This window comes from Taudactylus pleione, unplaced genomic scaffold (assembly GCF_031769625.1).
Source record: "Taudactylus pleione unplaced genomic scaffold, aTauple2 ptg000186l, whole genome shotgun sequence".
Classification (NCBI taxonomy): domain Eukaryota; kingdom Metazoa; phylum Chordata; class Amphibia; order Anura; family Myobatrachidae; genus Taudactylus; species Taudactylus pleione.
The window spans coordinates 1,470,962-1,495,982 of record NW_028284588.1 but is presented as its reverse complement, the minus strand read 5'-3'; the positions used below and the strand labels follow the sequence as shown (position 1 = coordinate 1,495,982).

The following is a 25,021-nucleotide window of genomic DNA, read 5'->3' as shown; positions in this document are numbered from 1 at the left end:
AGTTCAATATTTGTATCATCAGACCATGGGCTGCCATATGCATTTTATTAAGGAGTGGCTTCTGTCTGGCCACTCTACCATACAGGGCTGATTGGTGGATTGCTGCAGAGATGGTTGTCCTTCTGGAAGGTTCTCCTCTCTCCACAGAGGAATGCTGTAGCTCTGACAGAGTGACCATCGGGTTCTTGGTCACCTCCCTGACCAGGGCCCTTCTCCCACGATCGCTCAGTTTAGACGGCCGGCCAACTCTAGGAAGAGTCCTGGTGGTTCTGAACTTCTTCCATTTATGGATGAAGGAGGCCACTGTGCTCATTTGGACCTTCAAAGCAGTAGATATTTTTCTGTACCCTTCCCCAGATTTGTGCCTGGAGACAATTCTGTCTCGGAGGTCTACAGACAATTCCTTGGACTTTATGCTTGGTTTATGCTCTGACATGCACTGTCAAGTGTGGGACCTTATATAGACAGGTGTATGCCTTTCAAAATCTTGTCCAAACAACTGAATTTACCACAGGTAGACTCCAATTAAGCTGTAGGAACATACACAACATTATTGTTTGTGTATGTTAATTGCTTATATTTCACTGGTAACTTTTAATTGTATACATAAAAGCTACATTTTAGAAAATTGTTGAATCCCCAAATGATAAATAAACATCATTATTAAATATCAATATGTGGCTCATGAGTGCCCCGTGTAGGGATACTTTTTTTTTCCTCTTCTTTTCTCAGTATACTTACCTTGTTCCTGGGTGCACCTCCCTAATAATATGAGAGCTATATATATTGATAAATAAACATATAAAAATATAGGATAATAGGGAAGCCTAAGAAATTTAAAACATTTCAAAATCTTTAAGTCTGTGCGGGTGTTGTGTGTTTTTGTGTTATTCTAAATTCCTCAGCACACGCTGGCTTGTTTCTGTGAAAGTCTGTGCCACAAATTTAAACTTATGGTGCATACACATGGTCAGATTTTTCCTTCAGATATGAACGATAACGATGTAAAAATCGTTCAGTCGTTCATATCTGAAGGAAAATCTGACATATCTGACATGCCTGGACGATGAACGATGCGCGTTCCCGTTTGTCAGATAACGATATCTGACATCTGATGGGTTTGCAGTCAGACTTGGACGATTCCATTCATTTTAATGCAGTCAAAAATCGTTCAATCGTTCAAATCGTTCAAAACTTTGGTAAAATCGTTCAAATCGTTCATCTGACAAGTCTGACAAATCTGACCGTGTGTATGCTCCATTAGTCACTGGATCTAATCTATAAATAAACATCCTTTGTATCAATAATATACCACAAGAGACTTTTACTAGCTTAACTAGTTTTAATATTGCACTGCTACAAAATAAATAAAAAACACCCACCCTTTATGAGGTTATGAGCCACCAATCAAAAGAAGTTGAGACTGTAGAGCTCAAATAAGTCAGTATACAATATCTGTTTATTACTTCCATGTACTTTATACTTTATTAAACAGTCCTATTTTGAATTTTTATCATTTTTAATATCCACTTTGTATTCACTGTTTCAAAGGTTCCAGGAAAAGGCTTATTAATATTTAAAACATGAAGTTTCTTACATTTATTAAAATAGATCATGTAGAGATGTGTTCACATACACCTATCTCCAAATTGCGCCAAATAGCCCCCCATTCAGGGTAAAAAGGCAAAAGACTGATCTGACACGAGTCACCCACACCATGCATCATTATGTCTAATCTAAGACCTTATACCAATTCCTTTGCTACAAATATACTAATCCTAAGTACCTAGTACACTCTCTGAGCAAGCTAAGAAGCAAAACTGAGGAAAAAGTATGCAGTATGCACAAAAAGACAGGTCCGATACGAGTGACCATAGCCATGCATCGTTACGCTTTATCTACATCTTTATACTAATCTGAAGTACCTAGTACACTATGGGCCTGATTTTGAGGTGGGAGTAAAGCACAAAAGAGCATATAACTGTGCATCTGTACAAACCATGTTGTAATGCAAGGGATGCAAATGTGTTTACTTTGTTTGCATGTGGGATAAATACTGGCTGCTTTTGCATGTAGCCCACAAATGCTGCACAGCTTTATTTTTACACTGCAATTTAGATATCAGTTTGTACACCCCCCTCCCAAATCTAAATCTCTCTGCACAGTTTGCATCTGCCCCAGCTGCAGTGTAGTATGGTTCTGCCAAGGTACATAGTTACTATTTTTGTTCCTAAGCAATATGGAGCTAATATGAAAACATAGTTTTGTTAGGTTTAGTTTAATCCCGCTATAAGTCACTGGGTCCTGACCGTCTGTCAGATGATTATCAGCTGCTTTACCACAACTTGGTACCCACTTTTATAAGGACTTTATTCAACGATTCAGAGAGACAATCTTTCTTATCCCTCATTACTGAGTCATACACTCAGGGCTTAAAGTGGTCCTGGAGAGGTGGTGGAACTCATCTCCACCGCCGCCTACTACCCATCCCCCTGCTATACCCATGCTAGTCTGACAGGCCAAACCAAATGTAAAAACTGTTCTTTACACACACACACACACACACACTATTGTATATAGGAAACGGTAAAGTGAATGGCGGGGGGCCTGAGGGCCGCCTAGGCCCGAGAAGCTTTTGGGGCTATGACAGTGTGAAATACATTTTAGATGCTTTTTTTTAGCAATCCTGCCATCAGCTGAGACTACAATGTTAGGTCACTTAAAAAGAAAAAAAAAGTTCTATATCATCAGTGTTCTTTTTCTGCCGTGCCTCTGAGGTTTTTTTTAATAGGGTCCCCACAAACTAGTCTATGTCACTTGGATGCCTAATGTTTTTTACAACCCCTATGTATTGCCTTCGCTTGATTCTTTCCTTAAATATATGCTGGTTCTCTGAAATGAGAGACCTCTGAAGAAATTGAGACTTCCTAGGAAGACAGAGAGTGGTTCTCTGTCTGTGGGACTTCTGTGCAGGAACTAGTTCCACCTACCATTAGAGGTGACGGAACTCAGGGCCTGATTCAGACTCACTCGCAAGCAGGTCGAAGGCCTGGCAGTGAGCATGCGCAAGCCCCGCAGTGAGCGAGAAATCACTCTTTCCGGGGCTTGCAACAAAACGGGGCGGCTGTTGATCGACAGCTCGCCCCGTTTTGTAGGCGCGGGGGGGGGGGTGGCTGACCAAACCGAACGCCTGCCGTTTGAGGGCGGCCCTACTGACATCACGCGTGATGTCAGTAGTGAGCCTCCTGCTCTATTAGCTGGGCTTGCGGGAACAAGACCCTACCACAAGGGTCTTGTCGCAAGCCCGATGGTCGCGACCATCACCCGGCCGCTCGCAAATGCTGTGGGTGGTCACTGACAGCTTAGCGAGTGGCCTGGAGGCCGGCCAAAAAAAAAAAAAACAGGCGGCCCAGATTCGGAGCGAGCGCTCACAAAGAGCATCCGGCTCTGAATCAGGGCCTCAGTTCCACCCCAGTCTTGACCACTTTAACCCCTGCATACACTCCTTTGCTTCCCAAACAAAATAAAATACCCAAGAGTTGTTTTCAATTACATTGCTAAATTGCAATTTCAAAATACTAAAAATAATGGCCACGCGACTACAACATATTTTCCTGATTGCTTAACCGACCAGCAACCGTGTTTCGTCAAGGGCAATGTTCAGTTTGAGTATTCAAATTGTTATTGTAACAAATTTCTCAACTCTAAGGACATTGTCAATATGATATGGTGAGCTGTCAAATCGAAAGAGATGGTCTGTAAGCAATGTTGCTTGCAGGGCTGCCCCAATATACAGGTTGTTGGATGTGGAGCAGTGAGAGGGCACCACAATTAACAAGGCTATGTCCAATAGTGGCCTTTTAAAGGAGACTAAACACAAAAAATTGTGACGCTATGCTCACAGACACATGACACACTCCATGTTTTCTTATTACACAAATACATTTCTACCACTGTGGTTTTGTTTATAAAATTAGGAATCTAGATTTCAATTTTTTTTAGCCTAGTATCTTAAGTTACCCTAGCACCTTTAGGTCCTATAATATCCCGGGCAGTGTCAGAATGACAAAGTAAGTGGGAATGGTGAAAAATAGGATTTTGTACTATTGCACCGGTTGGTTATGAAATACCGATGGCTGACTACCTTAGTGGTGCCTAACCCTAACCTACCTAGGGGGTGCCTCACCTCCCCCTGGTGGTGCCTATCCCTAGCTCCCCCTTTCCGCACCCTAAACCTAATTGTCCCGGGGAGGTACCTAATAGTAACCTCCCCCTGGTGGTGCCTAACCCTAATCCCCCCTCCCCGCAGCCTAACCCTCCCCGTGGGTGCCTAATTCTAATCCCCCCCCCCCTCCCAGGGGTTCCTAAACCTAACCCCTTCCTTCCCCGGGCTAACGCGCATACTTACCCCGGATCCTTCTTTTGGCATTCTGGCAGTTGGAATAGCGGATTTGGTTGCAAATTAACATGTCATCTTACTCTTCAAAACTACAACATCACAAACCACTATCGCTCATATTTATAGTGAAAAGAGTAGTGACATGCCCCTCTTTTTAATTCTATATGCTAAAAGCTGATATTTGGTTGCTGTGAGTAACAATACATAGTTACTTTTTGCACCACTTTAGTAAAATAAGGCAGGGTGCTACTTTGTAGGAGCTTTTTGTAGTAATGCAACTATACACTCAAAAGATGTGGGACATTATTTATTAACATTTATGAATATACACAATTGATGAAACTGTTTAATGAGAACTTTACAAACTATAGGGAAATATGAATCAAATTCCTGAGAATAAGAGCTACATTCTGGCAAAGGTTCTTGATGTACTATATGATCCAGTCACAGCAATGTTGGTCCTGGGGTCAGTGGGGGGTGTGAGTGTAGAAAGTGAACATATGTAAAGCTATGTGTGGACTTATAGAGGGGAGGTAATTAAGTAGAATAGATGATGGAGGTCATGTGGGGGGTTCTGGATCAAAGTGGATGACTGACTGTAGGAGCTATGATGATGTTAATGGTTGTCGTTTATATATGTTTCAATCCCAACCTACTCAATACATATAGGCGCTAATATCCAAACAATAAACAATAGATCTTCATGTGCATTTTCCATTTCTTTTTCACACCGTAGTTTCTTCCAATCTATACTCCATCTGAAGAAGAGAAGAAGAACCCTGCTTTGTTTGCAAACAACGTAAGGCGTGTAATGGCCAAGTATGTACTGCACACATCTCATTCTCTCTCTATATTATTACTGTTTATTTTCTGTGTATTGTTGTTCCGCTAACACTGGGGGGTGAGACTTGGAAGTGCCTGAAAACCAACATAGTTCAAGGCACTGAATCTATTTCTCTCAGAAGGTTCCATCTATGGTTACGACTCAGGCTTCATAATGGGTAGGTCTTGTGAGAGTACTACTACTTCCTTGTTTGAGTAGGCATTGCCAACAAGAACAGTAACAATAGCACCATATATAAATTAAGGCACACATATTATATCAGCAGTCCCAGCCTACTTACAAAGCCTCACACAGGGTAGTGGCTACTATATGCAAATCCTATGGTACCTGGCTATCTCTTTAATACCCAACGTCCACTACTTAAAAGCCCAGAGAAGGGTAACTGTTTATCACCCTTAATAATACTCTATGCAAGCCCAGACATACTTAATATAAAAAATTATAGTGTGCCAACATATTCCACAGCACTGTGCAAATGCAATAATAGAAGATTATTAATGAAAAGACAAACTGGTTTCTCATGCCAGTTTACAATCTATAGGAAAACAGGACTTTGACATAAAAGGTTATGTGCTATAGATTGCTTATTGGTCCAGCTAGATTGCAATAAAAATGCTTAGTTGGGGCTGTATGATTATCATACAGTAATATTGTTTTGGGGGCAGTATTCATGTTTGTCTTGAGTGATATACGTGTGTGTTCTGGAAATCTGCCTTAGATGCATGTGTATGGGTTTGGAGGTGGATTGAATCTGGGGAATGAAGTACAGTGCTGGGTTTCGGAGGACATCTAATTTGAATATTTGGGCTTATTATTGTTCTTTATAGCAGAAATAGAGATGCCAGGTAGCTTCCTTTGGTTGATGGAAAGATTATTAGCTCATTTTTTTAAAGATGAAACTTGAAGTTGCAACACCTAATATAGATGCTGAGAGATGCAGGGAGGATAGATATATGTGAGTATCATTTTCTTAGAGAGGACACTGAAACCCAGAAGCAGCTATTTTTTCTACTTCAGGGTCCATAGGGGGTCCACAGGGTTGACCTTGGGGTATAGGTTGGGAACCAAATCCGGGTACAACGCAGTTAAAGCTTTTAGCTCCCAGGATGCACTGGTTCCACTCTCCCTATAACCCCACCCCCAAGCCAGAGGCACCTCAGTTTAAGTTGAGTCGGGTCACCGTTAGCGCAGGGGGAGCTGATTAGCAGCCTCTAAGCTTTTTTTATTTTTTTTAGGGACAAAGTTTTTTTCATGGACTTTGGACTCTTCAGAGCAGCAGCATCGGACTGTCCATAGGACGTCTAAGCTGCCGCTCCGTCACCCCGCTGGCGCTGAGACGCCAGTACAGATCTGGGGATCTCAGCGGGACCCCAGAGTCTGTACTAGCCGGACTCTGTGGGCGCCCAGGACTGCTGCCGGATCCACGGGGAGCAGGTAAGGTTGCGGATCACCGGTTGCGGTGATCCGCGCATTTCAAATGCAGTCCTGTGCCCCCGGTCTCGGGACAGACCGGAGGCGCCGGCAGTGGCGGTGGGCCCCCCATATCCCGTGTGTCCACTAGACCACCAGGGACTTAACGATCGGCGCAGGGAGCCGGCGTCCCGTGGGTTAATAGCCGGCCAGGGGAGCAAGCCTTCCCTGTTACAGCGGCTCCTCCCCTCAGCTCAGCGCGCCTTTCCGTATTATAGTCTGGCGTCGCTGAGCTGCTTCCTCCGCCGGCCACGCTTCTTCTGAGGTCTCCAGGCGGCCATTTTCTATGTGCAGCAGCAGAGCTCCGGAGATGGCAGTGAGTCTAGTCCCCCTGCGTACCTTTACCATCAGGTCAGTGTACACAGCGCTGTAGCCTTCCCAGACACTGAATCTGGGTAAGTTGAATGCAGTGACATAGTGCAGTATATTATATGACATGTTTCTGTATATATGTATATATCTGCATTGTTTGTGACTTATGCTAGTGCTGACTGTCTGTACTTTATTCTCTAACCTGTCAGTGTATATCTATCCCTTTTCTTTATCTGCCCTAATACAGCTGTACTTAGGGTGGTTCTGAGACCTCACATTTATATACTTGTTAATATTTTTGAGGTTTGTCACATACTGTTGCGTGTCTCACGTTGCCATATTTTAGATGGAACTGTGTGTTGCATACGCTGAAAATGGGTCCCTGCAGCTAATTTTTGGCATCAGTCAGGACCAGTATAGCGCTGCTTGATATTTCCGCCAAGAGGGTTGGTCAGATATGTCTGACCAGGAGATGGAGCGTTATACTGCACCCATTTTTACTATCCTACAAGTCATGTGCTGCAGGTTTTAGTGCGGAGGATTTGACTCATAAAGGGTTCTGTATGTGGCGTCTTCTGGTGCCGGCCCCTTTCACGACCCCCTTGGGCGGTTTGTTTTCTCGGGATCCTCTCAATTGCGGATCGCCGGGCGGGCCCCATTGTTGTACCTCCCTTGGGGTTACTTCACCATACTGCCCTTTTCATCTCAGGGTATCTCGCAGTTTCTTGCACTCTCCCCCTGTGACACAGGCTTCCCCTTGTGCCACAATAGTCTGTCATTCCCCTTGCAGGGATTACCACAACAGCCACCCTGGGTGGATGTCGTTTTCTAATTGCAGGCAAATTGGCGTGGTTGACGCCCTGTGGTTACTTCCCAGTTGTCTCTGCCGTGAACTGGATACTGTTTTGGGCTCTTTACCTCTTACACAGTGGGAAGCCTATTTCAGGTATTATTATCCCTGTTTTAGGGCTGGTAGCAGGTCCATTCTGGTTAGAGTGAATGTTGACCTGCACCAGTATCATACACCCTCAGTCTTACATGCTTTCGGGTTCCCTGATGCTGACTAGCAGGTGGATTGCATGGCGGACTCTGGCTGTTGCCAGATACGAGGTATTACAACAGCGTTTGGCCTTCTGTCCCAAATTCCCTGAGGGTCATCACGACCCCCTCCTGGGGTGGATGGGTGTGTTACTCGTCTGATTACAGACGTTACTACGCCTCCCATTCCTGCGTGGTCGGATTCTTCGGATCCGTAGGTGGTATCTCTGCCTGAAATCAGTATACTCGCTTTCAGGGGTTGTTACCAATCCTACCATGGCTATAGCATGGTTGGTTAATACTATTGCATACTGGGCTGATGCATTTGTAACGTTTTTTCCCCTCCAACACGTCTGGGGTTCAAATGTATTTGGTCGCTCACGTACTATATGCAGTTGTCATAGGTGGAAATGCCTATATTGGATACCAGTCTCCTAACTTTCAGAGTTCCGGCTGCGACTGTATCCTCCTTAATACCCTATGGCTGCGCTCTGGGAATGCAGAGGTGCAGATACCATCTATAGGGTAGATCTTGTTTGGTCCTGACCTTGACAAGATTGTAGTAACATTGGCAGTATTACTAACGACAAGTTTACCGCCTTCAGCTATGCCCACTACAAGGCCTCAGACTAAGTCTGTTAAGTCTTTTTGTCCTCTGGGTCAGCCTAAAGGTCTGTTTCTTCGTAGACTGTTGGCCTGTACAAGGGCCGACATATCCAGTACCGAGCAGGCCTGGACTGCCAGCCGATCCTGCTTCTGAACCTACGGATATATCTTCAGCCTGACTGGACAGGCCTACAACTGGGAGATACCGATTTTCTCAGTTCGCCCGGTACTAGTGTCAAGTTGCCACGGCTAAGTGGGTAGGAGGGTACGCCCTCTCTTTGCTCAGATGGCCTCTTTACATGTGATGGTACGCGGGCCCTTATTCAGACCCGAACAGGGCCTTACAAATCCAGAAAGCTATGCAGTTGTTGCGGTAAGCGGAGCTAATTAGGCCACCCCCACTATCTCAGCGAGGGACTGGTTGTTCTGCTTTCTTTCTGGTGCGGTGGCTGAATGGTCCTCTTTGGCCTATTCTGTCTCAATTCCCTGAACCAGTTCCTAAAGCTACCTGGGCTCAGGAGGAAATCCCTATGCTCCATCATACGATGTTTGGAACCTGGAGACTTTATGGTATCACTGGATATAAGGGACACGTGCCTACGGGTACTTACAGAGACCTTTCATCAGCATGGGCTGAGGTTTGCTGTATCACAGCAACACTTACAATTTTTCGGGCTCTGCCTGTTGGGACTGTCGTCAACGTTTTGGATTTTCTGACAGTTCTCCTGTTCAGTATATCCCAATGCTCCTGTACCTGGATGGCCTCCTCCTCTTAGCGCGATCACCGGGGTACTTTACAGCCAGGTCAGTATGACCGTGGCTTCTTCAGGGTGCAGACGTTTAATCAACGGGGAAAAAGTCCTCCCTGCATCCCTCTCTGGGTATTCTTCATCTAGGAGCCCGGCTGGATTCTCAGAATCTGAGAATTCTTCTGGCGTAAAACGGAATCTCCACTCTTCCATTAGGAGTACGTGGTTGTCTACGCAGTCAACATATGTCTTTACACTCAGGGATGCATGGTCAAATATTCAGTGTCTGCCTTTGGAGGGTGGAATGGGGTCAGTTCCATTCCAGGCCTTTCCATAATTGGCTCATCTCCAGATGGAACGAGTTTTTTCTGTCGGATCACTGTTCAAACGATGATGCTCTCCCTGGAGGCAAGCCGGTCCCTGTCCGGGTGGACAGTGTCTGGTTCGCATCCATTTCAGTGCAGTTGGACGTCTGTCGATTCCACCCTGTCAATTAACTTACTCTGGCATAACTCTTGTTTCCCGGTGAACCTGAAAAGGTTCAGTCCAACAGGGTCAGGACAGTGGCTTCCTTTTTAGCAATACTGTTCGTTGGGTGACAATGACAGGTATGTCACACTTTTGGACATAGTCCGAGGGTTTCCTCCCGACCATCTCGGCAGCATTCATTTGAGGAGCTCTCCATTGGGAAGTGGGAGTCCTCAACCGTCACGACGTGCATCCCGGGGACTAGTCTCTTTCCCAAGAGTGGTTTCATCTCCTGGTGAGCAGGGGAGCCCCCCTGAGGTGACCCTCATGGCCTTCTGACTTTATCACACTATGGTGTTACAGTCCAGCTCTGGGGATTCTGAAGCAACCTTCAGAATCCCCAGATTGCAAAATTGAGGAAAAAGTACGCAGAATGGGAATAGCGTATGGTATCTTGCGCCATTTGGCGCAAATGTGATAGGTGTTTGAAGACAGCTGTATATTTTTGGGCAAAATAATCATGAAAGGGTACAAGGCTAATCCGTTACAATGCAATTTAAAAAGCATAATATGCTGCTTTGATTATTTCATCTGCCCTGGACATTATTATTAAAGCTCTCAAATTGCTTACAGTACCTGTCACGTGTGTGTGTGTGTTTTTTTTTTTTTTTAATATTCTTTTAACGAAGTTACATCCAAAACTAGGTATACACTATATATGTGTACCCAGCGATGTAACTATATATTGTGCACGCTATACACAGTGCAGAATCTGGTGTACGGCGGCACAATGCGTTGTTACATGCTGCATGTGACAGCACTGCGTCGTTCATTGCATCGTCCCATTGGATGTGCAGCACAGCAGAACCATTGTTAACTAAATATTGGACATGCACGCTATACGATGTGTTCGATAAAGATATATTGTATACCCAGCGTAACTTCTTACCTTAACTATTTAACACTGTATTCTAAAATCCCAAATCCCAATAAAATGTTTAACGTTACAGTTGTAACTCTTCCTAAATCAAGAAAATCTTTAGAGAGGCATTACAAATTTAGATTGATCTCCATGCTCAGGGCCTGATACAGAGATGTACACTAACCTGATGATTAGCGCACATCTCCGATTGTTAGAAGACTGCGTATGTGCAGCCCTCCGTTTGCGAGTCTGCTCGAAGTGCCTCCCAGCCGCAGCCTGATTGACAGGCTGCAGCGTTTGGGAGGCGGAGTGGGAGCATTCCTGGGCAGCGTTCCTGTAAATGGGGACGTGTGGTCTCTATTTTCCGTGAGGGACGAAGCCAGGGTCTGCATCGGTGAAAGCAGATTTCCAGGCCTAGAAAGCTGCCAGGACCCAGCCAGGCTGCGATAAGCTTCAGCTACCTGGCCTGGCCAAAGGGGCAACCATGGCGACCAATGGTTGCGATGGTGATCCCAGGCTGCAACCTCTGTTGCAGAACTGGGATCGCAGATGCAGCAAGGAGGTGTCTTGTTTCCTACAGGCACATCCTGCTGTCTTTGTATTTTAGATGGATGAAATTGCACAGCCGCTTGTGTTTAGCTCCGCAATTCCGTCCATCTCTGAATCAGGCCCTTAATACAGATCTTAAAATTTAAGGGGATTGCTACTAGGTCACTATCCATGCCTCCTCTCCTAATAACAAATGGTCAAGTTTGTTGATAGTATACAATCCCCATATGGCACCAGAAGATCCTTAAACATATTAATTATGCAGTTAAGAGAGTGTCATCTTCTATGCACCTCTCCCTGGATTCAGAGAAATCATACAATACAGTAATGGTGCATACACACGGTCAGATTTTTCTTCAGATCTGAACGATAACGATTTTAAAAATCATTCAATCATTCATATCTGAAGGAAAATCTGACATATCTGACATGTTTGTCAGATGAACGATGAACGATGCGCGTTCCCGCTTGTCAGATAATGATATCTGACATTTGGTGTGTTTGCAGTCAGATTTCGACGATTCCATTCATTTTAATGCAGTCAAAACTCATTCGTAGTTCAAATCGTTCAAACGTTCATCTGACACATCTGACCGTATGTATGCACCTTTATTTGAGTCCTTCATATCAAAAATATTATAAAGCAACTGTTTGGTTACATTAGGCTGTTATATGTACTTATAGAGAAAAGATAATAAAAAAATATAAGTGGATTTGCAGTTATGAAGTACTTCATGCTTTGATTTTAATGTATTGCTATGGCATCAGTTGGCTAAAGATGCTACTATTCATCCAACATTTCAAAGTTGGCATGGTGATTTAATGGCTATCATTTCCCTCTTATTACTTATTAATAGAATGGTATAGTAGTGTAATCAGAAATGTAACTGTTATATTTCAAACATTTGATGTCATTTGCCAAAATAAAATAAATATTTAATATATGAATCTGAAAATGTAAGCTTTTTTGGGAATAGACACAACTGGTGTATATGTTTGTTGCTTACAGGTAAATGTCCTGTGGGTCCTGGTTTCCCAGTGATAAGTTCACTGTCAGTGCCCCCCAAGTTCTGACTCCTGATGCATCCAAATTAAAAGGAGTATGAATTGTATTTTCTACTTCAGGGTCCATAAGGTATCCACAGGATACCTTGGGGCATAGGCGATGGCAGCAGACATCAGGCACCTCAGAGTACATTTTTCAGCCTCCCAGGATGCACTGAGGTCACTCTCCTATGCCCCACCCCAGAGCCAAGGCAAATCAGTTTCGTAGGTGCCCGGCTCGGAGTCGGATGCTCTCTTCAGAGGGGGGCTGTTGGACAGCCCCTGAAGTTTTCTTCCAGCAGCTTTTGCTATGATGATATGAGCGGGCAGCATGGAGAAGCTGATTAGAGGTCCATGCTGCCGCTCCTTCACCTCGCCAGGCCAGAACGCCGGTACTGATCTGGGGATGCTGGCGGGTAACAGGGTCTCAGCTAGCGGGGACCCCGGTATTCCAGACTGTGGCCGGATTCACGGGGATTCAGGTAAGCGATGGGAACCCGTGGTGGGTTACCACCGATTCACAGTCTTATTTGTCCATAGGCAGGGGGCTCCCTGGGGACAGGCTGCGCATGGAGCAAGGTACTGATCCTCCACTTCCACTAGACCACCAGGGACAGCGGGCTGCGGCAGTATGGAAAATGCTCCAGCGTCCCAGGGGTTAATAGCATGCCAGGTGTGTGTGCTTTCCCTGTCTCACAGGCAGCGCCTCCCCCGCTGCACAGTGCCTTTCCACATCGGTCTGGCGGGCTGTGGCAGCGTTCCTCCCTCGGGCCTGTCTCCTATCAGCTCCTCGGCGGCCATTTTATAAAAGTGGTGAACGCTGCTGGATTCTGATACAGGGGGCATCGCGGTCCGGGTCCCCCACATACCTCTCCTCCGCTGAGGTCAGTGTATGCAGCACTGTTTCCTACCAGGCTCTGTGTCTGCGTAGTTGATCATAGTGCTTGTAGTGCAGGTGATTTACTTCTGCATTGTATGTGATTCTATATGCTAGCGCTGTCTGACTGTACTTTCACTGCTGACTGTCAGCCATTTTACTATCCCGGTTTTTCTCTCCCTTGCAGTGCGGTGCTGCAGGGGTGCTTATTGCCTCACAGTTAAAATGAAAAGTGTTTGTTCTGTGTGGTGCGTCACATACACATCGTTTACACTCATCATGTCTGAGAGTGAACGTGATTATTCTCCTCAGCTAAAACGTACCACATGATCAGTAGTGTTAGCGGAGGGTGATGTGAACACTGAGGGTTTCTCACATTTATATAGTATATGTATTTGTGAGACTTGGTATTGCACTCTGCCATATTTATGCAGTCAGTTCCTGCGGCTTGACAAGCAACAGACAGGACTAGTGTTTTGCTTTTCTACTGTAATGAGTATATATGTATGTATATGCTATGTGGTCGCATTATACCCAGTGCATGCTGTGTGCTATTACCATGCGGTTGTGCCTGCAGGTATGACCTACACCCTGCTGCTCCACTCTACCTGTTAATTACAATGCAGGTATGTGGGGAGAAACTGCTAATTCTCCCTCCTTGGTAGTTCACGCAGTGGTCACAGTAGTGTCTCTCTCTCTACCTTGTACAGAGACTGACTACTACCTCCAGTCCATGTTGCAGAGATTTCCCTTAAGCCAACATGGGGTACGCTTTAGGCGGAATCAGCATATTGCGCCCTTTCACCTACTCTTCGCTTCGGCGTTGAAATTTCGCATGTATGCCACGCTATGTAGGTGATCTGGGATTCGCCTGCGTGATACTTTTTCGCCAAAGCGAGACCTTTTCACAAAAGCGAGGTTTCGCGGGCGCAAAACTTTTATGTGTAAAGGGTATTCTGCAGAATTCCCTTTGTCAGTGATATCACAGGAATGTTAACTGCAGGTTATCCATTCCTGTAGTTCATTACATGCCTAGTGAGTTCTGCAACCTTGCCTATGTTCTCTCGAATGCTACATATCGCAAAGTGGTACTTTGTTGGAAGTCCATATACTCCCTTACAGGGGGAGGCTTCCAGATCAGCTATGACTAAGCTGGGTAGCCAGAGAATGGAATAGGGGGCAGATGCCTTGGATCCATATATGTTAATGAGGCAGCCTTAGTTATAGGTCTCCTCACTCCTAGAATTTCCTCGGCAGCAGTGACGCCGCTCCCTGTGGTGGTGCTCATGGAGAGCTGATGCAGACTCCAAGAAAGTGTTGGAATGCTTACCCTGTAATGGTAAGGTTCTCTTTGGCCCTGATCTGGAAAAAAATTGGGAAAACTTAGGCAGCAGCTAAATCCACGTGTCTACCATTGGCCCAAGTTCCTTCAGGGTCTGGGACTTTGTCCTTTTGGCCCTGTTGGGCCCAGGTTAAATCCATAGAACAGTCCTGATGGGACAGGCCTCCTCCTGGGGGACCCCAGTGTGGGAGGCCGACTTCTTCAGTTCACCCAGTGCTGGTATCAGACTACTACAGACACTTGGGTAGGAGAAGTGGTCTCTCACGGGTACGCCCTCTCCCTCCGCAGAAGGCCTCCCAGCTGGTTTTTCACCACAGGCCTTCAGTCAGTTCAAGACAAGGCCCTGGAATTCCAGAAAGTAGGGCACTCTATGTTCCCAGAGGGGGTTATAGTGTCTGTTTTGTTGCCTCTGAGAGGAACAGGGTTTTACACCCGACCCCTTTCTGGTTCTGACACCCTATGGGTCCTACCGGCCTATTCTTAACCTCAAGTCCCTCAACAAGTCTTTGAGGGTCCCTTGGTTCAGGATGGAGACCCTGCGTTTCATCATATTTACTATGGAGCCTGGGGATTTTATAGTGTCCTTGGACATTCAGGATGCCTACCTTCATGTCCCAGTTGCTTTAGCTCACGAGCTGTCCCTCAGGTTCGCAGTGGTCAATTAACTTTCCAGTTTCAGGTACTGCCCTTTGGCCTTCCCACAGAACTTATGGTGTTTACCAAGGTCGTGGCAGTTATGGCAGCCCACCTGCGGATGCAGGGGGTCCGCCTGTTACCCTATCTAGACCACATTCTGCTATTAGCAGGGTCTTTGGGGGTACTTCAGGGCCTTCTGCAACGGACAATATCTGTGTTGCAGACTCCTGACTGGCTAATAAAGTGGAAGTAGTTCCTCACAGACAATGAAGAATCTTTGTAACAGAGGAAAAGATCTCTGCTTTACAGGCAAAAATCTATATTTGTCTTCAAAGTTGCCGAGTGTCCCTTCACTCGGCAATGAGGTTACTGGGGTCCATGGTGTCGAAGTTCACCATGGTAGAGTATGCCCAGTTTTCACTCCAGACATCTGCAGAAGTTGATCTTCTCCAGATGGAATGAGTTGCCCCATCGGATAAAGACACTGATAATGGTACTTTCTCCACAGGTACAGCTGTCTCTGGCCTGGTGGCTACAGATGGCCCACCTCAACAAGGGACACCCCTTTTGGATTTCAGACTGAGTCCTCCTGACGACGGACGCCAGTCTCCAAGGTTGGGGGGCTGTGACAGGTCCACACTTCTTTAGGGAAGGTGGCCCTCAGCAGAATCTGCTCTTCCAATCAACATATTGGTACTTTGAGTGGTAGTCAGAACTCTTCAGCAAGCTAGACTAGTTCTTCACGAAAAACCCGTGCAGGTCCAGTCAGACTACGCCACCACAGTGGCTTACATAAACCGCCAAGAAGGAACAAGAAGTCAGGCGGCCCTGACACAGGTGTTCCGCATTCTGACTTGGGCGGAAGGCAATCTCCCAGCTGTCTCGGCAGTGTTCATACCAGGAGTCCTCAGCCATCAGGACTTGCATCCAGGGGAATGGTTGCTTCACCAGGAGGTGTTTTAATTCCTGATGCACAAGTGGGGCCTTCCAGAGATAAACCTCATGACCTCCTGACAAGACAACAAGCTGTCTATGTACGAGTCAAGAACAAGTGACAAGCAGACTCTTCTGGTAGACGCTCTGTTGGTCCGGTGGACCCTCCAGTTCGCGTACCTCTTCCCTCCATTCTCCCTTCTTCCTTGAGTACTTCAGAAGTTCAAACAAGAAGGAGACACGCTCCTGTTGATAGCTCCAGCGTGGCCCAACGGTCACTGGTACTCAGATCTTTGGAGTCTCTCCATAGACACTCCGATGATGTTGCCTCAACGTCTGGACCTATTGTCTCAAGGTCCTTGCCATTACCCACACCTGGGTTGTCTGCCTTTGACGACGTGGTTGAGACAGCTCTTTTGAGGTCCAGGGGTTTTTCCGGCTCTGTAGTTAACACCATGCTCAGAGCTCGGAAGCCTGCTTCTGCAAGAATTTACCACAGAGTGTGGCAAACTTTCTTTGAATGGTGTCGACCTAGAGGCGATTATCCTCAGGTGTTTAGGATATCCAGGGTTTTGGCTTTCCTACAGGCGGGCTTAGATCACGGTCTTCGCCTTGCTTCCCTGAAGGGGCAGGTTTCTGCCCTATCAGTGTGGTTTCAGCGTAGGATTGCTACCCTTCCTGATGTCCGCACCTTTATGCAAGGTGTACTTCGTATTTAGCCTATTTGGCTGTGGTCCTGAGGGCTCTCCAAGGACCGTCGTTTGAACCACTGGACTCAGTGGATTTAAAACAGCTTACAGCTCAGACTGTGTTTCTTCTGGCCATTGCTTCGGCCAGAAGGGTGTCAGATGCGGGGGCTCTTTCACGTCGCCCTCCCTTTCTGAATTTTCATAGGGATAGAGCAGTGTTTCGCACTCGCCCTGGTTTCCTACCTAAGGTGGTATCTAGTTTCCACATTAATGAGGAAATTATAGTACCGGCCTTTAATTCCCCAGACCTCTCAGCTGGTGTGGCCTCCTTGGATGTGGTACGTGCTCTAAAGATTAATGTTGACCGTACTAATTAATTTCAGAAGTCTGACTCTGTGTCCTCTTTCATTCCGTAAGAAGGGTTGGCATGCCACTAAGCAGACTTTGGCAGAGTGGATTTGCATGGCGATTTCTGAGGCTTACATTCATTAGGGCCTTCCTGTACCATCTTCTGTTAAAGCTCATTCTACTCTGTCTGTGGATCCTTCGTGGCCAGCTCGTTGTGGTCCCTCTGCTGTTCAGCTTTGCAAGGCAGCCACATGGTCTTTTGTCTATACCTTAGTCAGGTATTATGCATTTGATACCTTCGCCTCTCAGGATGCTTCCTTCGGGTGGGGGATTCTCCTTTCAGCACAGGAGCATCCCCACCCTTAAAGGATACTGCTTTGGGACATCCCCAATGTATCCTATGGACCCTGAAGTAGAAAATATGAGATATGGTAAGGACTTACCATTGTTATCTCTATTTCTACGAAGTCCATAGGGTTCCACAGGACTCCCGCCATGTTGCACCTGTACTGCAGATGGGCTTTGTTCTGGTCACTGGTGTTTCCGTCTCCTTCTGGTGAGAATGTGATTCTTGTGTGTTCCAGACTTTCCTCTCTCTCTCTTTCTTCTCCTCCTCCGGCCTATGGCTTGTTGCGTAACTGATTTGCCTTGGCTCGGGGGCGGGGTATAGGAGAGGGACCCCAGTGCACCCTGGGAGGCTGAAAAATTAACTCTGAGGTGCCCGATGTCTGCCGTCATTGCCTATACCCCAAGGTATCCTGTGGAACCCTATGGACTTCGTAGAAATATAGATAACAAGGGTAAATTCTTACCATATCTCATATTTATAGCTTGGTAAAACTTTGGGTCATGTAGGTATCCTGGTTTGTCATTTCAAAAACTTGGCAGCCCTACTGAAAAGGTGGCACTTCTAAGCAGAGCAAACAAAACTCTTGCATTGGCACCCTGTTAATAAGTATTAGTACTGTGTGAGCTTAACTATGATACAACCTGCAATAAAATAAATATTGTAGCTATTAAAGTACATATCAGAACAGAGGCTCTGACCACAACTGTTTCTTTCTGATTATAATACTCTTCCAACTTTGTGTTGTGTTGTTTTACTGACTTACATGCTGAAGTGCAGTTGATAACATTACAATGAGTGAGCTGGATGTAATCACTATAGCTAGACTGAATAAATAATGTGTACACAGACTTTACCTTCCACTTGTGCCAGGATGTAATGTGACTCAATCACTCCTTCACTCCTGCAATTCATTTACTGCTTAGCAGAGGTTTTACTATAGTAGATGCTCAACTGGCCAATTTTGGGTTTGTTTAGTAAACTGTATTCTAAAATAATTTTGAGGGACATCGTAATTTGTTCTACAGGTAAATGGTGTTATCCATAGTAACTGATGATGTTGGAAATTTTCATAACTGCCGCCCCCAAATATGTCATTTTTTATCTTTCACTTGTTAGTTGCTTCATGTACAGTGCAACGCATCCCATTTACGCAGCCCTGCACATGGGATGAACCTCAAAACTTAAACATGTAAACAGCATAAACACAACGCACAACAGTGACCATCACATGAGTACATGGCATGAGTAGAGACATTGCAGTATAACCATGGACAGGGACAAGTATAGGTGGAGGATAGGGCAACTCGTTATAGTGTGTAGAAAAAGGCGATGGTGAGTTGCAGGGGAAGACACAACAGCTCTCTATGATCCTGTACCCATTATATGGTCAGTCAGACAGTATCAGTCATTGTAGGGTAGGATGAGACAAAAGACAAGATACACTGGTGGTAATGATTATATATTTCTTTTAGAAAATCAATCAAATAAAGGTGACATCACCATGTCTAATGGCAAGGACTGCCAGTAGACTTTTATGCAGATAGGTTCCTACCAGTTTCTGAATAGCGCATAGTTCGTGCAGGCCATTAGCGTTGAGGGTTCCGAATGCTTAAGGGGGGTATCCACTTGACGATATACAAACAACAGCACGATTACGAAATTGCAATTGTGCTGTCGTTTGTATAGCTAGTGATGTGCCTAGACTGAACGTCCACTCGTTCAGTCCCGGCACATCCCTCATCCCCGCACATGCTGAAACTGACGAGATCGTCAGGTTGACCTGCATGTACGGGCAATGTCGGATGTCAGAAGCGACCAGCGGGCATGCGCATCGCTGGTCGTTTCTGACCAAAATATGCCCGATGCATGCGCGATTTGCAAGCGATTGCACGATAACGATGTCGTTATCATGCAATCGCTTGGCTAAATCGTTAAGTGGATACCCCCCATTAGGTATTTAGTGGGATTCTGATCTATGGAGGGTAGAGGCTGGATCTACAATTTCTGTCTTCCTTATGTTGCATTTATGTAGTCTATTTTTAGAGATACATAAAATACAGGTGGCGGGAGAAACATTTCATGTTCGAGATGTGGGCATGCGCTTTGGCTGGCACAAGTTCTGTGAATCAGTGGCAGCCCCTATATTTGTGGTAGTTCAACAACTGACTGATGCCTTTTGTCAGTAAATAAAAAAAAAAGTAGAAATTTTTGAAAATGATTAGTTCAGAATAATACACAAGGAATGTCAAGTGTAAATAATATCCTTACAAGCGTGAGTATGTGATATCACTTTAGTGTTCTTTGGAAAAACCTGTGTATTACAAGGAATAATTCAGCCCATTCTGTAAATTATTTTTTATGTTACAAGTTGCCATGAAATTCTATTACCTGTATTTAATAACCTTCACTGCTACAATCTTGCTTTTATGTGTTTACATAATGCATTTGTGACTTCTGATATCCATCGAATTTATGGTAGGGTGTTCTCATGCAGAATATACATGTCACTTTATTCTGTGTATTGCATGTACTATGCACTGTAATCTACAGGTGGCACTCAGACTAGCAAACTCATCCTGTACATTGCAATATTTTGAAGCAAATAAATACATTGGTTATTGTGTCATTAAAAATACAAATAAAATAACACCCAATACAGTTCAGTGAATAAATTTTCCCAAATGGATATATATTTTGTGTATAATATATAATTATCATTTGTGTGTGGATAGAACTAGTTATGCATTATTAAAAAAGCTAGCCTATTTTATTCCACTTTAAAAATAGAATAGTTTTATACAATAGTTGATGAGCCATATTTCTGAATGAAGTTGCAAGTTATCATATGCAAATACTATTTCCACAAACAATAAAATTCTATTGTTTGGTTCATGCAGTTGATTAATCTTTTAATGGAATTTTCCTCTTAAAGAGCCTTGGATGTGTCTGTCACAGACTACACGTTTGAAGACTGCCAATTGGCATTGGCTGAGGGACAGCTCCGCCTCCCCTCAGATACATCCCTCTTGGAGTTTGCAAGACTTGTCAGAAGTTTGGGGTAAGTAAAATATTGTCACCCCAGTGTCTGCAGCCGCATGTGTGTGTGTGTATATATGTGTAGTATTGTGTGTGTGTGTGTGTGTGTGTGTGTATAAATATATATACATACATGTGCTTATGTCTGGCTCTCCTTCTCTGGGTATTGTAAAACTGCATCCAGTGCCCTCCTATATCTATCTATCTATCTATCTATCTATATATATATATATAAAAAAAAAAAAAAATATATATATATATATATATATATATATATATATATATATATATTAGGGGTGTGCACCGGCCACTTTTCGTGTTTTGTGTTTTGGTTTTGGATCTGGATCTTTCTTCGTGTTTTGGATCTGGATTGATTTTGCCAAAACCACCCTTCCGTGTTTTGGGTTCTGGGTTTTGTGTTTTGGATCTGTATTTTTTTGAAAAAAAGCATAAAAACAGCTAAAATCACAGAATTTGTAGGTTTTTCTGCTCCTATGCTATTATTAACCTCAATAACCTTAATTTCCACTCATTTCCAGTCTATTCTGAATACCTCACACCTCACAATAGTGTTTTTATGTCCAAAAGGTTGCACCGAGGTAGCTGGATGACTATGCTAAGCGACACGAGTGGGCGGCACAAACACGTGACCCATCTAGGCGTGACACTGCAGTGGCAGACAGGATGGCATTGAAAAACTAGGCCTCAAACTGTACATAATGCAAAGAAAAAAAAGAGGTGCAAGATGGAATTGTCCTTGGGCCCTCCCACCCACCCTTATGTTGTATAAACAGGACATGCACACTTTAACAAACCAATCATTTCAGCGCCAGGGTCTGCCACACAACTGTGGCTGAAATGATTGGTTCGTTTGGGCCCCCACAAAACAAGCTGGCAATTTATCTGTCCCTGCACAAACTGGCTCTACGGAGGCAAGATGTCATCCTCATCCTCCTCATCCACCGATTCCTCACCCTCTTCAGTGTGTACATCCTCATCCTCACAGAGTATTAATTCGTCCCTGCTGGAACCACAGGTCCCTCTGTACGTTCTGGAGGCTGGTCTCCCTGGAAGAGTTGATAATTCATTTTATGAACATCATCTTCTCCACATTTTGTGGAAGCAACCTCCTACGCCTTTCGCTGACAAGGTTCCCGGCTGCACTAAACACTCTTTCGGAGTACACACTGGAGGGGGGGCAACTCAGGTAAAATAGAGCCAGTTTGTACAGGGACCTCCAAATTGCTTCTTTTTCCTGCCAGTACAGGTACGGACTGTCTGACATGCCTACTTGGATGCTGTCACCGATGTAATCCTTTAACAGACAGACGCACACGCTTGTCGCTGCTGCTTTGAGGATTCAAGTGCGGCTACAGCCCACACAATTCACAAAGACAGAAAAAAAAAAAGAATATTTTTATTGTTTGTGGAGCACACTTTGAGGGTTACACCACCCTTTAACAGATAGACGCACGCTTGTCGCTGCTGCTTTAAGGATGCAGGTGCGGCTACAGCCAACACATTTCACAAAGACCGAAAAAAAAGAACAATATTTTAATTGTTTGTGTAGAACACTTTGAGGTGTCACCACCCTTTAACAGACAGACGCACGCTTATCGCTGCTGCTTTAAGGATGCAGGTGCGGCTACAGCCCACACAATTCACATAGACAGAAAAAAGAAGAAGAATATTTTTATTGTTTGTGTAGCACACTTTGAGGGTGTCACCACCCTTTAACAGACAGACGCACGCTTGTCGCTGCTGCTTTGAGGATGCAGGTGGAATCTAGACGGGATTTGGAACCGAGGACACACTACCTCCATCAATTGTCTAAATCCCACTGCACTAATGTCGGATACCGGACGCACGTCTAACACCAACATAGCAGTCAAGGCCTCAGTTATACGTTTTGCTTCAGGATGACTGCTGTCGTACTTCATCCTCATCGCTAGGGACTGTTGGAGGGTCAATTGTTTAGTAAAAGTAGTGATGTTCCTACTTCCTCTCTGGGATGATGAACAACTCCCAGCAGCAGCAGCAGCAACAGCACTAGGAGGAAGTGGTTCTTGATCTTTCCCTATTTTATTTTTATCGGAGAAAGTTTGGTCCTCCATTTATGTTATATTGATATATATACGTGCGGCTAAAGCGCACACAAACACAGAAAATATTTTTTTATTTTTGCTGGAGAGTAGTGCACTTTGTGGGTTACACCACCCTTTAAGAAATGAGCCAGCCGGCTCTTTACTTATGGGACACAGGCGCACGCTTGGCGCTGCTCCTTTGTTGATGCACGTGCAGCCACAGTGCACACAAGTCACAAACACAGAAAATATATATTTTTTTGGTTTGGAGTGTACTTTGGGGGTTACAGCACCCTTTAACGGTCAAGCCAGCCGGCCCTTTACTTATGACACAGGCGCACGCTTGGCACTACTTTGTTGATGCACGTGCGGCTACTGCGCACACAATTCACAAACACAGAAAATAATTTTTTTTTTGGTTTGGACTGGAGTGTACTTTCGGGGGTTACAGCACCCTTTAACGGTCAAGCCAGCCGGCCCTTTACTTATGACACAGGCGCACGCTTGGCACTACTTTGTTGATGCACGTGCGGCTACTGCGCACACAATTCACAAACACAGAAAATAATTTTTTTTTGGTTTGGACTGGAGTGTACTTTCGGGGGTTACAGCACCCTTAACGGTCAAGCTAGCCGGCCCTTTACTTATGACACAGGCGCACGCTTGGCACTACTTTGTTGATGCACGTGCGGCTACTGCGCACACAATTCACAAACACAGAAAATAATTTTTTTTTTGGTTTGGACTGGAGTGTACTTTCGGGGGTTACAGCACCCTTAACGGTCAAGCCAGCCGGCCCTTTACTTATGACACAGGCGCACGCTTGGCACTACTTTGTTGATGCACGTGCGGCTACTGCGCACACAATTCACAAACACAGAAAATATTTTTTTTTTTGGTTTGGACTGGAGTGTACTTTGGGGGTTACAGCACCCTTTAACGGTCAAGCCAGCCGGCCCTTTACTTATGACACAGGCGCACGCTTGGCGCTGCTCCTTTGTTGATGCACGTGCAGCCACAGTGCACACAAGTCACAAACACAGAAAATATATATTTTTTTGGTTTGGAGTGTACTTTGGGGGTTACAGCACCCTTTAACGGTCAAGCCAGCCGGCCCTTTACTTATGACACAGGCGCACGCTTGGCACTACTTTGTTGATGCACGTGCGGCTACTGCGCACACAATTCACAAACACAGAAAATATATATTTTTTTGGTTTGGAGTGTACTTTGGGGGTTACAGCACCCTTTAACGGTCAAGCCAGCCGGCCCTTTACTTATGACACAGGCGCACGCTTGGCACTACTTTGTTGATGCACGTGCGGCTACTGCGCACACAATTCACAAACACAGAAAATAATTTTTTTTTTTGTTTGGACTGGAGTGTACTTTCGGGGGTTACAGCACCCTTTAACGGTCAAGCCAGCCGGCCCTTTACTTATGACACAGGCGCACGCTTGGCACTACTTTGTTGATGCACGTGCGGCTACTGCGCACACAATTCACAAACACAGAAAATAATTTTTTTTTTGGTTTGGACTGGAGTGTACTTTCGGGGGTTACAGCACCCTTAACGGTCAAGCTAGCCGGCCCTTTACTTATGACACAGGCGCACGCTTGGCACTACTTTGTTGATGCACGTGCGGCTACTGCGCACACAATTCACAAACACAGAAAATATTTTTTTTTTTGGTTTGGACTGGAGTGTACTTTGGGGGTTACAGCACCCTTTAACGGTCAAGCCAGCCGGCCCTTTACTTATGACACAGGCGCACGCTTGGCACTACTTTGTTGATGCACATGCGGCTACTGCGCACACAATTCACAAACACAGAAAATAATTTTTTTTTTGGTTTGGACTGGAGTGTACTTTCGGGGGTTACAGCACCCTTAACGGTCAAGCCAGCCGGCCCTTTACTTATGACACAGGCGCACGCTTGGCACTACTTTGTTGATGCACGTGCGGCTACTGCGCACACAATTCACAAACACAGAAAATAATTTTTTTTTTGGTTTGGACTGGAGTGTACTTTCGGGGGTTACAGCACCCTTAACGGTCAAGCCAGCCGGCCCTTTACTTATGACACAGGCGCACGCTTGGCACTACTTTGTTGATGCACGTGCGGCTACTGCGCACACAATTCACAAACACAGAAAATAATTTTTTTTTTGGTTTGGACTGGAGTGTACTTTCGGGGGTTACAGCACCCTTAACGGTCAAGCCAGCCGGCCCTTTACTTATGACACAGGCGCACGCTTGGCACTACTTTGTTGATGCACGTGCGGCTACTGCGCACACAATTCACAAACACAGAAAATATATTAT

General features: G+C 45.1%; 1 protein-coding gene across 1 annotated transcript in view; it reads left to right on the top strand.

Annotated features, from left to right (window-relative positions):
- LPCAT1 (lysophosphatidylcholine acyltransferase 1) overlaps positions 1–25,021 on the top strand; it is a 124,596-nt gene that overhangs the window by 85,548 nt on the left and 14,027 nt on the right. Inside the window, exons 9-10 of the mRNA XM_088476333.1 lie at positions 5,136–5,218; positions 20,508–20,633. Of these exons, the coding sequence (XP_088332459.1) occupies positions 5,136–5,218; positions 20,508–20,633 (209 nt within the window). The remainder of the gene's footprint in view (positions 1–5,135; positions 5,219–20,507; positions 20,634–25,021) is intronic.